This window comes from Sciurus vulgaris, assembly GCF_902686455.1.
Source record: "Sciurus vulgaris genome assembly, chromosome: 8".
NCBI lineage: Eukaryota > Metazoa > Chordata > Mammalia > Rodentia > Sciuridae > Sciurus > Sciurus vulgaris.
The window spans coordinates 64,766,520-64,781,307 of NC_136468.1; the positions used below are offsets into that span (position 1 = coordinate 64,766,520).

A 14,788-nucleotide genomic window follows, 5' to 3' on the forward strand; every position below is an offset into this window, starting at 1 on the left:
ACTATTGTTTAAAACATCTGAAAAAGGATGTGGGCAGTAATTAATAGCAAAGATTCAAGGTTAAATATAAAGTAGTACAGTCATAATATACTGCACTAAAATATTTATATGATCAAAAATAATTTAAGTGCAAGTTGTGTAGCAGATGCTTGTAATCCCAGTCACTGGGGAAGCTAAGGCAGAAGGATCCCAAGTTTGAGAACAGCATGGGCAACTTAGAAAGGACCCTGATTAAAAATAAAATTTTTAAAATGCACTGAGGATTTAGTTCAGTGGTAGAGCATTTGCCTAGCATGCACAAGGCCCTCTGACAGATCTCTAATACTTGAGGAAAGAAGTACAGTATATCAACCATTCTTTTTCACAAATACTATACATACATATACATACCGAAATAACACTAAAGTTTTAACAATGGTCATTACTAGTACAGCTGGTGAAAAGAAAAAGGATTTCTTTCCTTTAGTGAATGTTTTCTCTAAGTGACTGCAGAGACAAATAATAAATTATTTTGGTTGTTTAAAAATAAAACTGTCAGGGCTGGGGTTGTGGTTCAGTGGAAAAGCACTTGCCTAGCATGTGTGAGGCACTGGGTTCAATCGCCAGCACCACATATAAATAAAGGTCCACTGACAATCAAAAAATATTTAAAAAAAATAAAAAATAAAACTATCAATTAAAAAAAAAACAAAACAGAAAATGTTCCTATTAAAATTGACTATGCTAGGTGGTGCATGCCTGTAACCCCCAGTGGCTTGCTTCCAGAGGCTGATGTAGGATGATCTAGAGTCCAAAGCCAGTTTCAGCAACTTAGTGAGGTCCTAAGCAAGATTGAATCCACTGAGCAACATTCTTAGCCCTTTTTATTTTTCATTTTGAGACAGAGTCTTGCTAAGTTGCTTAGGGTCACCAGCTGTAACTCTTTTGAGACAGGGTCAGTCTTTCTAAGTTCCCAGGTTGGCTTCAAACTTGGTATCCTCCTACCTCAGCCTTCTGAGTGGCTGGAATTATAGGAATGCATCATAGTGCCCAGCTCTACAGAGCAATTTAACATAGGGTACATCTAAACTTCAAGAATGCCAGCACCCACAAAATGCCATTTGTAAAAATAAAAACAAACAAACAAACAACAACAAAAATTCAGTAACCCTCTTTAAATCTAATATTGTACTCTTTCCTGGAATATTCTGTTCTTGCATTCTAAAGTATAAAGGAGAAATATGAAAAAGAAAGATTAAAAAAAGAAAAAGAATGCCAGCAATAATCTTGTCTTAGGTACTGCCTACAATGAAGTTATTTTCTACAAAGCACAATTTAATAAAGATGTCTAGTAAGTGTGTATCAATAATTTATACTGCCTTGATATAAGAATGCTAGCTTTCTGCTCTACTTAGATTTTAGGAGTTACGACATATAATTCATGATATGACCAGCAGCATCGCAAACATGGAAACTGATCTGCCTAACGAATGAAAACAGCCACTCCATTTTTTGTCAATTCTAAAATACATTTTTTAATCCAAATGGTAACAGTTCTGAAATTGGTATGTACTTTACCATCTATGGCTTCTTACAAATTACCTCCTTCCCTTGTATTTGGCAGTGATTTCTTATTCTTAATAAATATCAAATGATGGTATATTTTGAAACCAATGATATCTTAGATAAACAAGACCCTATGTATATATATATCTATATACATTAAAAAATTTTTTTGTCAATGTTTATCAGTTAGGATAACTGCTTGACCACCAAAGAAATTAGGTTAAAAAATCAATAATTTGCTTTTATTTTCCAACACAAGCTTTAATAGCCTTAGGAAAGAAAGTTTACTAATTTGTTCATAAAACAATGTTTGGGTTGTAAGATATCTATCCACATAAAAATGTCTTTTTGTGTACCTTTTAAAATTTAAACATACTATAACAAGGCTAGAAGTTAAAGATTACTATCATAACATTAATGTACAAATATAATCTTATTCAACATTGAGGTTAAAGAAAAGTACCATATTTATACATTTGGAAAATTCTTTTGTACCTGCAATGAATACATATAGGAACATCTTCATGTTCTTGGTATTTCCTCATTAAGCTTATCATATCCAGAATAGAATCAAATGATGAAGGAACATCATGGTCTGGCCAGTTCACATAATGAAACTGATAGAGCCTACGAGATTCCTTCATGAAAAACAAATTCAATAATTGTGAAAATACATTTGCAGCAAAATTTAAAGCTGTATATCTCATTTAACTGTCATTTTTGTTTAGTACTTAGTACTATCTAAAATAAAAGTTAACAACCTGTATTTGCTGACTGCCTTCTATAAGCCAAGTACTGATGATAATGACTTCACATGTAACAATTTATTTACTCTCCATGAGGAAGTTAGCATTGTAATATCTTTACTTAATAGGTAAGGAAATTGATAGAAAGATTAAATAACTTACCTAAAGTTTCACAGGAAATGACAAATGTGGGATCTAACCAAGGTGGTCTTACTTTCAGACAGTGCATTTTTAACCATTACATTATGTATACATCATTAACTACCGCACACTATTAAATGAAAAGAGCCATATACCATAAACATTGTGTTAAAATCTATTATAATTAGACCAATGGAATATTGAATTGAAAAAGAATGTCAGTTCTCAAAGTGTGGTCTGGGTACTACCCAATCTATTCTCAATCCTTTGGGGGTAGGTGAATTTTAAAGTGTTTTCAGATTAATAATAAGGAGTTATTTGCCTTTTCCTTTAACAGTTAGTGGAATATATGCTTGCTTATTCATGTCTTTTAAAAACTCAGTTTCCATTTTAATTATAGAAAAAGTGAAAGATACAACCCACATAAATAAATAAAAAGCTCTCTGGGAACCTCAATAACTTTTAAGAAGTTAAGAGAGTACTGATGTCACAAATGTTTTGAGAATGGTTATTCTAGGTGTCAATAGAAAGTACGGGGTTTGGAATCTAGGTAAAACTTTCCAAATTCTACTTCTGTCACTTAGTAAATTTAGGTAAACTATTTTACTTCCCAAAGCCTCTGTATTTTCATCTATGCATAGTGTAGATGACCATACTGTTATGAAGTTAGGAAGACTCATAGGACTGATAGTACTATAGAAATTCAATTAAGTATACATTATAGATGAAAAAAAGTACAAAGTACAATAAATGACTCATCTAAAGGAACATGTTAATGACAGGTAAAGTCAGGGGCATTAAGAGTACATGGAACTAATGTCTGCTTATAAACAGGAAGATAGAAGGTTATAGGTATGTTTACAATGCATAAATTGGGAAGAATGAAGTATTTTATGAACAAGTTGAATATTTATAATGGTTAAAAATTAAGATAATTAAGGGCTGGGGTTGTGGTTCAGTGGTAGAGCACTTGCCTAGCATGTGTGATACAATGGGTTTAATTCTCAGCACTGTATATAAACAAACAAAATAAAGATCCATCAACAACTAAAAAATTTTTTTTCTTAAACATTAAAATAATAAAAATAGGGCTGGGGTTGTGGCTTAGTGGTAGAGCGTTCATCTAGAATGCATGAGGCCCTGGTTCAATCTTCAGCACCACATAAAAATAAAATAAAGGTATTGTGTCCACCTACGACTAAAAAATATATTTATATGAAAAATTAAGACATAAAAATAGAGACATAAGGAAGAATTTGATAGGCATTTTTCCGTTGTTTACCACATTTTTTCTCTGATTCTTTCCTTGAGAAATTACCATATTATATATCTTGAAACACTGAAGTCAACAGCCTCAAGTAAAAATAATACACACCTAAATGAAGATTTAGCTTTCATGGTGTCTTGACAGTATACTATTTATATAGCTTCTCTTTGAAAACTATTCTTAGAGATTGCATCTAATGGAAAGTACTTACATTTTGAAATTCAAGTAACAGCGTCCTAATGAAGTAGTCTGTCCTTGCTTGTTCATCTTCCTAAACACAGAAAAACATTTGTGAGTCTGTGAAAACATTAAAACAAAAACATACACATCCTGAACGCATATACAAACGAAACTCTTAAAGCACACAATATAAAATTATCCTTTAAAATTCCAATGTTTCTGATAATTATAAAAACAACCATTCTGAAGGTCATATATCTCTGTCCATATTTATACATGTATATATATACATATTTTTTTTTAAATTTTATTTTTGTACTGGGGATTGAATCCAGGGGCATTCTACCACTGAGTTATATCCCCAGTCTTCTAAAAATTTTTTATCTTGAGACAAAATTCACTAAGTTGCTGAGGCTGACCTCAAACTTGTACTCCTCCTGCTTCAGACTCCCTCGATTCTCTGCCTGGAACTATAGGCATGTGCCACTGCACCCAGCTTATCTAACTCACTTAATTACTACTTTTTTTTTTTTTTTTAAACAGGAGTATCTGTTAACCAATTAAACAGGAATCTATCATCTAACCAATCCCCAAATTGTGTAAGAGAAGTAATACAGAATGCAAAATGTCACTACCACCATATCCTATCTTCAACCATTTTATCTTTTCATAAGGCTTAATGTCCCTTCCCTATCTAACACCCATCTCTCAATTTAAGAGGATGGGTAACAGGGAAAGAAAGGGAGAAGAAAATCTGAAATCACTTTAAGTCTTTTACTGTCATTTGGTCAAAGTATTAGAATGAAGTCTTGATACCAGTTTGTCTCTAAACAGATTATTCTTTTAGCCTTGTTAGTTAAAACCTCAGATGATAATTTAGGGCAGTGATTGTCAAGGACAATAGTATATGCTATTTTATTGAAAGAATAGATACTATTATTCCTGCTTCAGTTTTTCAAATCATGGTAATTTACTTTGTATTATTTGGATGTATAAGTTTCTACTTTTACCAAAAAGGAATACAGATGAGAACCACTGGTCTAGGATTTGACTTTTTCTGTAAAGGGACAGATAATAAATACTTTTGGCATTTTGGAACCAGCAAATTTGTTTACTCATTTTTGTTGTAATAACCAAATATGTTAATTATACTTTAACTTAATCATGGAAACTGAAGTGAAAAGTAATGATGAAATGGGGAATGTAATAGTTAATTTTATATGTCAACTTGGTTGGGCCAAGAGAACCCGGATTATTTGGTCAAACATTATGGCAGGTGTTTCTAAGAGGGCATTTTTAGAGGACATAAACATTTAATGATTCTGATTAATTTTCACATATGCTCAAGTATGAGCAGAGGAAATATTATTTCTTTTAGTTGGTTAAGAAAGAAGAAGATACTAAACCAGGTGTGGTGGTTCATGTAGGGGCAGGAGGATCACAGGTTCAAAGTCAACCTTGGCAACTTAGTGAGGTTTTAAGTAATGTAGTGAGACCCTGTCTCAAAATAAAAAGGGTTGGGGATGTTTCTCAATGGTTAAGTGTCCTTGGGCAAACGAAACACAACAAAGAAGATGCCATTTGACATCTAAAGAAAACTGTTCTATTCTTAAGCTCACCTACATTAAACCTCCTTTTGTCCATCCTTTGTTTTTCTAACTCATTTTTTTCTTCATTGGTTTTATGTTTAAATTCATTTTCTCTGATTTCTGCTGTCTGTGTTATATTTTTTGGCTTGAATTTAATTTACTTCTGGATATCCTTAATTAGTAAGGTATATATATTCTAAGTTTCCAATTATCTGCCATGAAGGACAGATTTTTCACTTCCAGGACAACAATCCTCAAACTCAACTTTAACAGTTTTTGGGTGGATAATATGAATATGAAAGCTTAATATGATGTACTATACTTCAGTCATCAAGAGTCTTTCTCATTTAATTCCTTTGAAATGAACATAAAATTTCCAAATAGATCTTTCAAAGCATACTATTACTCCATTTACTTTTTTTTAAGTTGTAGATGGACACAATATCTTACATTTATTTATTTTTCTGAGGTGTTGAGGATCAAATCCAGTGCCTCCTATGTGCTAGGAAAGCCCTCTACTACTGAGCTACAACCCCAGCTCACCATTTACTCAATATATGCATAAATAACTACTGTCAACAGATACAGTAAGTATAAGAGAATCATCTTAAGATATAAGTACATTTATACATTTATAAAAAGTTCTTCCCAAAGCCTATAAATTTTGAACTGTAAAAGGAAACATTACTACTTTTAAAATTAGGTTTACTTGAAATTGAGTGCTTGGCTTGTATCAACCCATTTTAATATCATACAATTCCATTGTTCATCAGTCTAGCATACCAGTTTTCTAATTAAATAATGTATATAAAAATAGGTACTTACACAAGAAATTTTGAATGGTGCAAATGTTAAAGGGTCTTCTCCACACAAAGGCCAATAGCGCTCACATTTTTTCTGTTGTTCAAAAAAAGGTAGCAAGTAATGTACACAGTAGTTTTTCTTAAACCTCTCCAAATATTTTGTGTCCTATGGTTTAACTTGTTACTTCTCCAAAACAGAAAAACTGACATCAGTAGGTAAGGAGCTGAGAGAACTCAGACTTATCCTAACTATTTTTAAAGATAAGATATTATATCTTCTCCAAGATTAGTCACAATGACCTTAATTTAGACTATAAGGTTCATTGTGCCTGCCCAGTCTACCTATTAGACCAAACACCTTTCTATAGAAAAGAAAAACTGCCCTAAAAAAGTATCTGGCACAAGGAAATTTTATTTAGTATAAAGGGTTCCCAGACAAGTTTTAATGCTGTAACATGATAATTCACTAAGTGTTACATCTGTGAAATGTGGAAAGAACATTCTTCTTGGCATAAGAATGCTGAAAAGTACCCATTTTACAATTTTATTTATCTTTAGTTTATTCATCTGTAAAAAGGGGAATACTAATCCTTATTTTATAGGGCTGTTATGGGTACTAATTATGAATATATTTCAAATGTTCTACTGATTTAACAAACTGTAGTCAGGTACCATGTACTATTTTAACTTCGATTTTGAGATTAAAAAGTATAGTCAGTTTTGCCTCTTCCTATTTTAAGCTGATATAAAAATAGAACACTCAATTTTCACTGGTTTCTAATATTAAGCTCTATCATGTTAGGAAACAAGGTAAGTTATTGAAAAGCTTAACTTTACAGAAGGTACTAGCATTCAAGTGCTAAGAAATGATATAATTTTTATCACAAGTCAATAAAATGAAAGCTATAATCAACCAAAAAGGTCAGAATAAATCTTTTGGCAGTGGGAAATGCATCAGTTCATTAATTTCTTATTTTAAATTTATTTTTTACTGATACATAAAAACAAAAATTATACATATTCATGAGGTAACACTGATGCTTCATATTGTGTAATGTTTAAACCATGAAATGAATGTTACATTACCATTATCTACAGTCAACCTAATACCAGAACTTGCTCCTAACTGCAGTTCATAAATTTCTAGTGTCACAGTTCCACAAATAGTGAAGTTATTACCTATCTGCTGGAATTAACTATAAGTTGACAATACTGCTCAAAGGACGGCAAAGGAGAACTGTTCAGTGTGTCAGTTTAGCTTAAATAAATACTAATATTTTAGAGGCTTAAAAGCATAGGTAATTTCTAAACCCGATTGCCCAGAAGAAGTTTATAGGAAACATCGTTTTCAGGGTTGTTTATAATATTATTTTGAGGATTGTTTTGTTTTTTTGTATTTTGTTCTCCTACGTGGTGAAGTTTTAATATTCTAAAGTAGAAAACAAGCTAATTAATTATTAATTTAGATAAGAATTTAAAGCTATGTGAATATCATGTCCCTCATTTCCATGAGCAGTAGTTACTAAATACAGATTACATAGGTATTTATATTCCAGGTCCAAAACCAAGCAATTAATACGAAGACTTATGTGCTTAATGTCATAGTTGCAGTATCTCTAATACTGCAAGATGGGTATTATTTCAGAGATGAGGAAACTGAAGCTGAGAGGGGCAACAGACTATACATGGTCAAAATGGTAATAGAGGGTAGGTTCCTCTGGTTTCATCATCTATGCTCTTTCCATTAAGTCACATTCAAAGTCAGAATCAAATTCAAGATTATCAAATAAATTCATAAATTATAACTCATTCATAATCTACTACTTTTTCTCTAATGAAAAAGCCTAAAACCTGGGAAATGCTCCAACTGAAATGCAAAACTTTTCAAGCATCATGTTGGTGTTCAAAAAAGTATTAGATATTTCAGCATTACTGATTTTGGATTTGTGGATTAGGAAGGTTCAACTGGTTACATCTATGCAATTATTATAAAACCTGAAAATCTCCAAAATCTTAAATACTTCTGATCCCAACTATTTTGGATAAGGGATTCTTTTTTTTTTTTTTAATTTATTTTTATTGTAAACAAATGGGATACATGTTGTTTCTGTTTGTACATGGAGTAACAGCATACCATTTGCATAATCATACATTTACATAGGGTAATGATGTTTGACTCATTCCGTTATTTTTTCCTCCCCCCCCACCCGTCCCACCTCTCTTTTCCCTCTACACAGTCCCTCCTTCCTCCATTCTTGCCCCACTCCCACCTCCCCATTAAGTGTCATCATCCGCTTATCAGTGAGATCATTTGTCTTTTGGATTTTTGAGATCGGCTTATCTCACTTAACATGATATTCTCCAATTTCTTGGATGAGGGATTCTTAATCTATACTAACAAAACACTATAAATCACAAAACCTTTTGCTTCAAAAATTTTTACACTCACTATACCTTGGTTTTTCATCAATTTACTATGATACACAATATAAACTCATTAAGAGAATAAAAAGAAAAATCCTAAACCTCAACAGTAACTTAAGAGAACATGAAATGTGTGTAATTAAAATTTCGCAATGCAATCAACTAACTATAATATTGAAGTATATGCTGACAATACATAAATGAATAATTTTATTACTTAATTTCTCAATTGTTATATTGTCTAATCTTGTTCATTTTCTGTCCAAAAAGACAATATCAGTAAACAATGTAGTTTGAAAGGAATGAAATATTAGCGAAAATACAGTTTTGTAATTATTTACATAACATTTCATGTAACTATAAGATGTAAGTATCTTGCTTTTGCAATATTTTTCTTATTGAGAAAAAAGTTTAGGAGGACATTACAATATTTTGAAATTAATTTCATTTATAGGACAGTCAAAAATCAAGCTGAGAAATTTTCTATTCGGAGCTTTGAAGATTGTGATGTTTACAGATTAACCAGAATATTCAAGTTATAATCTGATAATCAGAATTATTTAACACATTTTCATTTATTTGACTTTATTCCTATTCTAAAATGCCACTCTACTTTAGTCCATAAATAATGTACTACTTAGAACACCATTAAATAATTTCAGACTACTAAGTAACAATACACAATTATTTTAAGCATACCATAAAATGTATGAAAAAAAAAAAAGGAGGAAAAGTTGTGCTTTAGGAATTATTTTATTTCTTAAATCAAATAAAAGCAAGAACAGAGCACAATAAAGTACCTAACTACTTGGGCTCAGAATATTTATTATAATAATAAAAGACCAAGAACATCTATATTGTTAGAAATGATAAATATTAATAGGTATACATACCCTTCCCATCTCAAATTCTCGACAGGCCATTACAATGATCTAAAAAGAAGGTGGTGGTAGGGGTGAGAAGTGGAATAAAGAATATGTTAGTTAAACACATGAAAATGTTAGTTTACGTTTTAAAATACAACTCTCAAGAACTATTTTTTTTGGCTGAGCAAAAATATACTTTGGTCTGTCTAAAAAGTATGTTTAATATGAAAAGTGTTAGTCAAATTATCAAAATTGCATTTTCAAAAGTGTTAACTGTACAGCAACAAATTAGGTTGACTACAATTAACATGAATGACATTGTTTGAAATAAATGTGAATCTTAGAGATTTACTTCTGACTTTTGAAATTACATTAAAATGCTACCTTTAGAACTTATCTAATTAAGTAGTATTTTAATCAAACATTACTTAGAATACATTTAATAAAATTAAAGGATGAATATATTAAATTTAATACTGCCTTTAAAAATGTTATCGCTATCTCCACCCTCAAAATTTATAACATATAGAGAAGTTGAAAGAATTTTATAATAAAATTTTATTGTATAGCTTTCACCGATAGTTTATCATTACATTTCACTATAACTTTTTTTATCATACATTTATCCTCTATCAATCTATCTCAAATTTTAAATGCATTTCAAAGTAAATTGCAGAGATTAGTATACTCCCTCCTAAATAATTCACCATGTATATTCATCTGGAACCCAATAATTTTTATAGTTTACATTATTTTTCCCTTGAGGTAAATTTTACATACAATGAAACACACTATCCTAAGTGAACACTCCAAGTTTTGACAAATGCATAATATCTATATACAAATCAAACTTCTACCAAGAAAAAGGATGAACATGTTCCCATTACCCAGGAAGTTTATTCTGACTCTTTTCCAATTAATCCCCAATTCTACATTATTTTAAAAATGAAATAAAACAGCAAACACTAAGGACTGGAATTTCCCCCCTTACCTTACTAATCTTTCAAAGGGCCAATGGAGGATGCCAACACTTTAGAATCATTATAATTCCACAGAAAAAAATCTATTATATGTTCATGAGAGACGGATGAGAGCTCCTTATTGATTTTCTACATCTACCAACCAAAACCATTCCCACGCAAATACTCTGGGGTTCCTACCAAGGTAGGCAACAGAACAGGGTTTCTCTTTGCAGTGTCCTAACTCACTTATTTCTCTGCTTAGAAAACTAAGGGAAACAATTTCCCTTCATCCAAAATGAGCAAGTGGGAACTAAAAGGCTAATAGTTTGATACGCTTCTAAATGAATGAGTTTTAGGTGAGGGGTGGGAGTGGAGAAATGCTACAAGTTCTCTCAAACTTTACATAATAATTCATAGTTATGTGCTGATATATAATTTCCTGAAAGAATTCAATATAGACTATGACTAGAAAAAGGTTAAGAACATGACTGTATTATGAGGCATTTTACTGCTCTATGAAACCACTAATCATTTCCTGCCTTTTAAAAGTTATTTGGTAGCTGTCTTAATAGTTTCTGACTTAGGACAAGATTTAAATGATTACCACACCCTCTTCTTAAAATACTGAGAATCGTTCATGAGAATTTAACAAGAGTTTTTGGTTTTTCTTTATTTTTTTTTTATTTTTAAAATTTATTTTTATTTTAAACCAATGGGATACATCTTGTTTCTCTGTAAATGAAGTAGAGGCATACCATTTGTGTAATCATACATTTACATAGGATAATAGTTTTTGATTCATTCTGTTATTTTTTCTTTCCCCTCACCCCTCCCACTCCTCTTTTCCCCCTATAAAGTCCCTCTTTCCTCCATTCCTGCCCCCCTCCCAACCCCCATTATGTGTCATCATCTGCTTATCAGAGAGATCATTTGTCCTTTGGTTTTTTGAGATTGGCTTATCTTACTTAGCATGATATTCTCCAATTTCATCCATTTGCCTGCAAATGCCATAATTTTATTATTCTTTATGGCTGAGTAATATTCCATTGTGTGTGTGTGTGTGTTTATGTGTGTGTATATAAATATACACACACACACACACACACACATATATATATATATCACAGTTTCTTTATCCATTCATCAATTGAAGGACATCTAGGTTGGTTCCACAATTTGGCTATTGTGAATTGAGCAGCTATGAACATTGATGTGGCTGTATCTCTGTAGTATGCTGATTTTAAGTCCTTTGGGTATAGGCCAAGGAGCGGGATAGCTAGGTCAAATGGTGGTTCCATTCCAAGTTTTCTGAGGAATCTCCACACTGCTTTCCAGAGTGGCTGCACTAATTTGCAACCCCACCAGCAATGTATGAGTGTACCTTTTCCCCCACATCCTCGCCAACACCTATTGTTGCTTGTATTCTTGATAATCGATGTTCTAATTGGGGTGAGATGGAATCTTAGGGTAGTTTTGATTTGCATTTCACTTATTACTAGAGATGTTGAACATTTTTTCATGTATCTATTGATTGCTTGTAGATCTTCTTCTGTGAAGTGTCTGTTCATTTCCTTAGCCCATTTGTTGTTTGGGTTATTTTTTATTCTTGGTGTAGAGTTTTTTGAGTTCTTTATATATTCTGGAAATTAGTGCTCTACTTTCTGTAACAATAGCTATAATGATACTCTAGGCTTTAAGTCCTCTTCTTCCTGATTCAATAAAACATCCTATGTCATTTCATAAAACACTTCTCAAATTACATTATGAAAAGTACTTACTACAACATTGTACTCCCATATCATCCTCCAAAAATCGATTACTGTATTTGCTAAAGGTCCTTGGGTTGCCACATATGCTTTTGGCCCATAGACACCCTAAAATCGTGAAAAGCAAATTTCACATTTATTATTTACCAAAGATATTTCACTACCTAAATTTTAAGGTGTCAAATTTTATCGGTAATATTGTTCTCACCTATAGCATTTCTAAATAATCTTTCTTTTGTAGTACATAAAAACATGTCAAAAATATATATAATTCACTTCAGCTTTTGTTAACTATTACTACTTTTGTTTATTTATTAGACGTGCAAAACTGCTAATTAAGGACCATTTTATACTAATTAAATTTATTATTTACCTGAGAAGTAAAAACTAAAGTCCCAGTACCTCATCAACAAGGCTAAATGTAGCAGCAACACAAAAGGCATGTTTTGATTCTACAAACATTACTAGAACTAGTTAACAGTTTCTTCCACAGCTACCTTCATTTATTTATCTATTATACTTAAAATTTATTACCTCCTACATAGATTTTATTTTATTTTTTGGTACCAGGGATTGAACCCAGTAGCACTCAATCACTGAGCCACGTCACCAGACCATTTTTTATTTTGACATGGGGTCTCACTAAATTGCTTAGCCTGGTCCCACTACCTCAGTTTCCTGAACTGTTGGGCTTATAGGCATGGACTACTGAGCCCAGCTTCTACATAGGTTTTAAATAATAAATACAAAACTATACCAAACAGGATCGCTGACTAAAATAATAAAACTGGCACATAATGAAAATACAATGAATTTGCACCATTAAGTACAATTAAAATCTATTTTTAAATACATATCCTCATAAAATAATATAAATATTAACATCTGAGAAAGCAAACCACCTGTTAATTAGTTTTTCTTGAATCTATTAACTTTGGATCTTACTAAATTATAATTAAATTGATTTTGTGAAAAACTTTTTTGAAACCATGACTGTTCACTGTTGACACAGACAAGACTAATTTTGCCACACAAACTCTTCCTACTTTACATTTTTGTCAACACCTTATGTTGTATATGTAAAAATACCATATTATTACAAAACATCTGAAAATTGCACTTTTGTATTTGTATAACAGGAAAGATTAAAAAATACAGTAAAACTTATGGAACAAATTAAAACTTCTAATTTAAACTCAATCAAGTGGCAGTTTCCATCTCTCTCTGTTGATAACTATACGTATAAAAATCTGACGACTTTTGATGGAAGGGTAACCAAAGTTACCTAAGCAAGGCTAAATTTAATCTTGGATTGGAGTTGTCACTTGAAATAGTAAAAAATGCCAAATTTTAAAGTCTAAATTATGCTCTATAATTTAAAATCAGCATTACCTAGTAATTTCAGCCCTAGTAATTTATCCAAATAAATTATTCAAATGAAAATAGAGGCTTATTGCAGTAATATTATCAGGGAAAACTATATGTTTTGACTACAGAGAATGACCATGCGCATTTGTGTACATAAACTTAAAAGTGATAATTTGAAAGATGATTTAGTAATAGGTAGTATTTATAAGTCTTCAATGTAAAAGAAGAAACAAAACAGAAAACTATCTCTGCCACCATAAAACTAAGCAAAAACTATTTATTTATATAAATAAGGAGGCTGGAAGCACACAGATTGTGCCAGGGCAGTGATTTATTTTTCTTCTGTTGTTGGTACTATTTGATCAATTTAAAAAGCTATAATAAATTTGGTATGTAGGAGCCAGATGTAGTGGCACATGCCTGTAATTAGACTTAGAAGGTTGCAGCAAGAGAATCACAAGTTGAGGGCAGTCTTAGCAATTGAGCAAGACCTTGCCTCAAAATAAAAAATGTTTAAAAAGTGATATTAGGGATGCAGCTCACAGGCAGAGTGCCCCTGGGGTCAATCCCTAGTACCACAACAAACAGAAAACTGGTATAAAGGAAGATGACTTAAAGCATACATACCTTAATAAAATTTGCATTGATATAGTCTGAATCTTGAGAAGGAGTCTTTAAGGTCAACTTAACTCGGCTGTGATCAACTACAAGAAAAAGAAAGTATTTCATAAATTATGTTTAGTTGGCATCACATATTTTCTAATGAAGCATAAGAAAGGTTAAGAAGATAACTAAGAATATTTTCTTTAAAAAAAGAACTAATAAAAATGAAGTCTAGGTGCCAGCAGTGTAATTTCTGACATGATAGTGATAAAAAATAAATCTTATGTAAAACAAAACCAGTGATATAAAAAAGTGTATTATGATTGTAATCAGAATCATCTCTGGAGCTCTTTTAAAATACAAATTCTTAGGCATTCTAGATTTACTACACCAGAGTATAGGATTTAAGCCTTTGTAGCTTTAAAAAATAAGCATAAAGGTGACTTTAATGAACAATTAACCACTAATACACACTAGCTCACTGGCAAGTTTTATTAAGAAATTTAACTTTTCTATTTTTCAGGTCAT

General features: G+C 31.5%; 1 protein-coding gene across 4 annotated transcripts in view; it reads right to left on the bottom strand.

The window, feature by feature from the left end:
• The window catches only part of PTPN12 (protein tyrosine phosphatase non-receptor type 12), a 124,393-nt gene that overhangs the window by 48,137 nt on the left and 61,468 nt on the right, over positions 1-14,788 (bottom strand). For all 4 annotated transcript variants that reach the window (XM_079150233.1, XM_079150232.1, XM_079150235.1 and 1 more), the window contains 6 exons: positions 14,285-14,361; positions 12,302-12,397; positions 9,589-9,627; positions 6,294-6,365; positions 3,911-3,970; positions 2,041-2,183 (listed from right to left, as the gene is read on the bottom strand). In XM_079150233.1, coding sequence (XP_079006359.1) covers positions 2,041-2,183; positions 3,911-3,970; positions 6,294-6,365; positions 9,589-9,627; positions 12,302-12,397; positions 14,285-14,361 — 487 coding nt within the window. The remainder of the gene's footprint in view (positions 1-2,040; positions 2,184-3,910; positions 3,971-6,293; positions 6,366-9,588; positions 9,628-12,301; positions 12,398-14,284; positions 14,362-14,788) is intronic.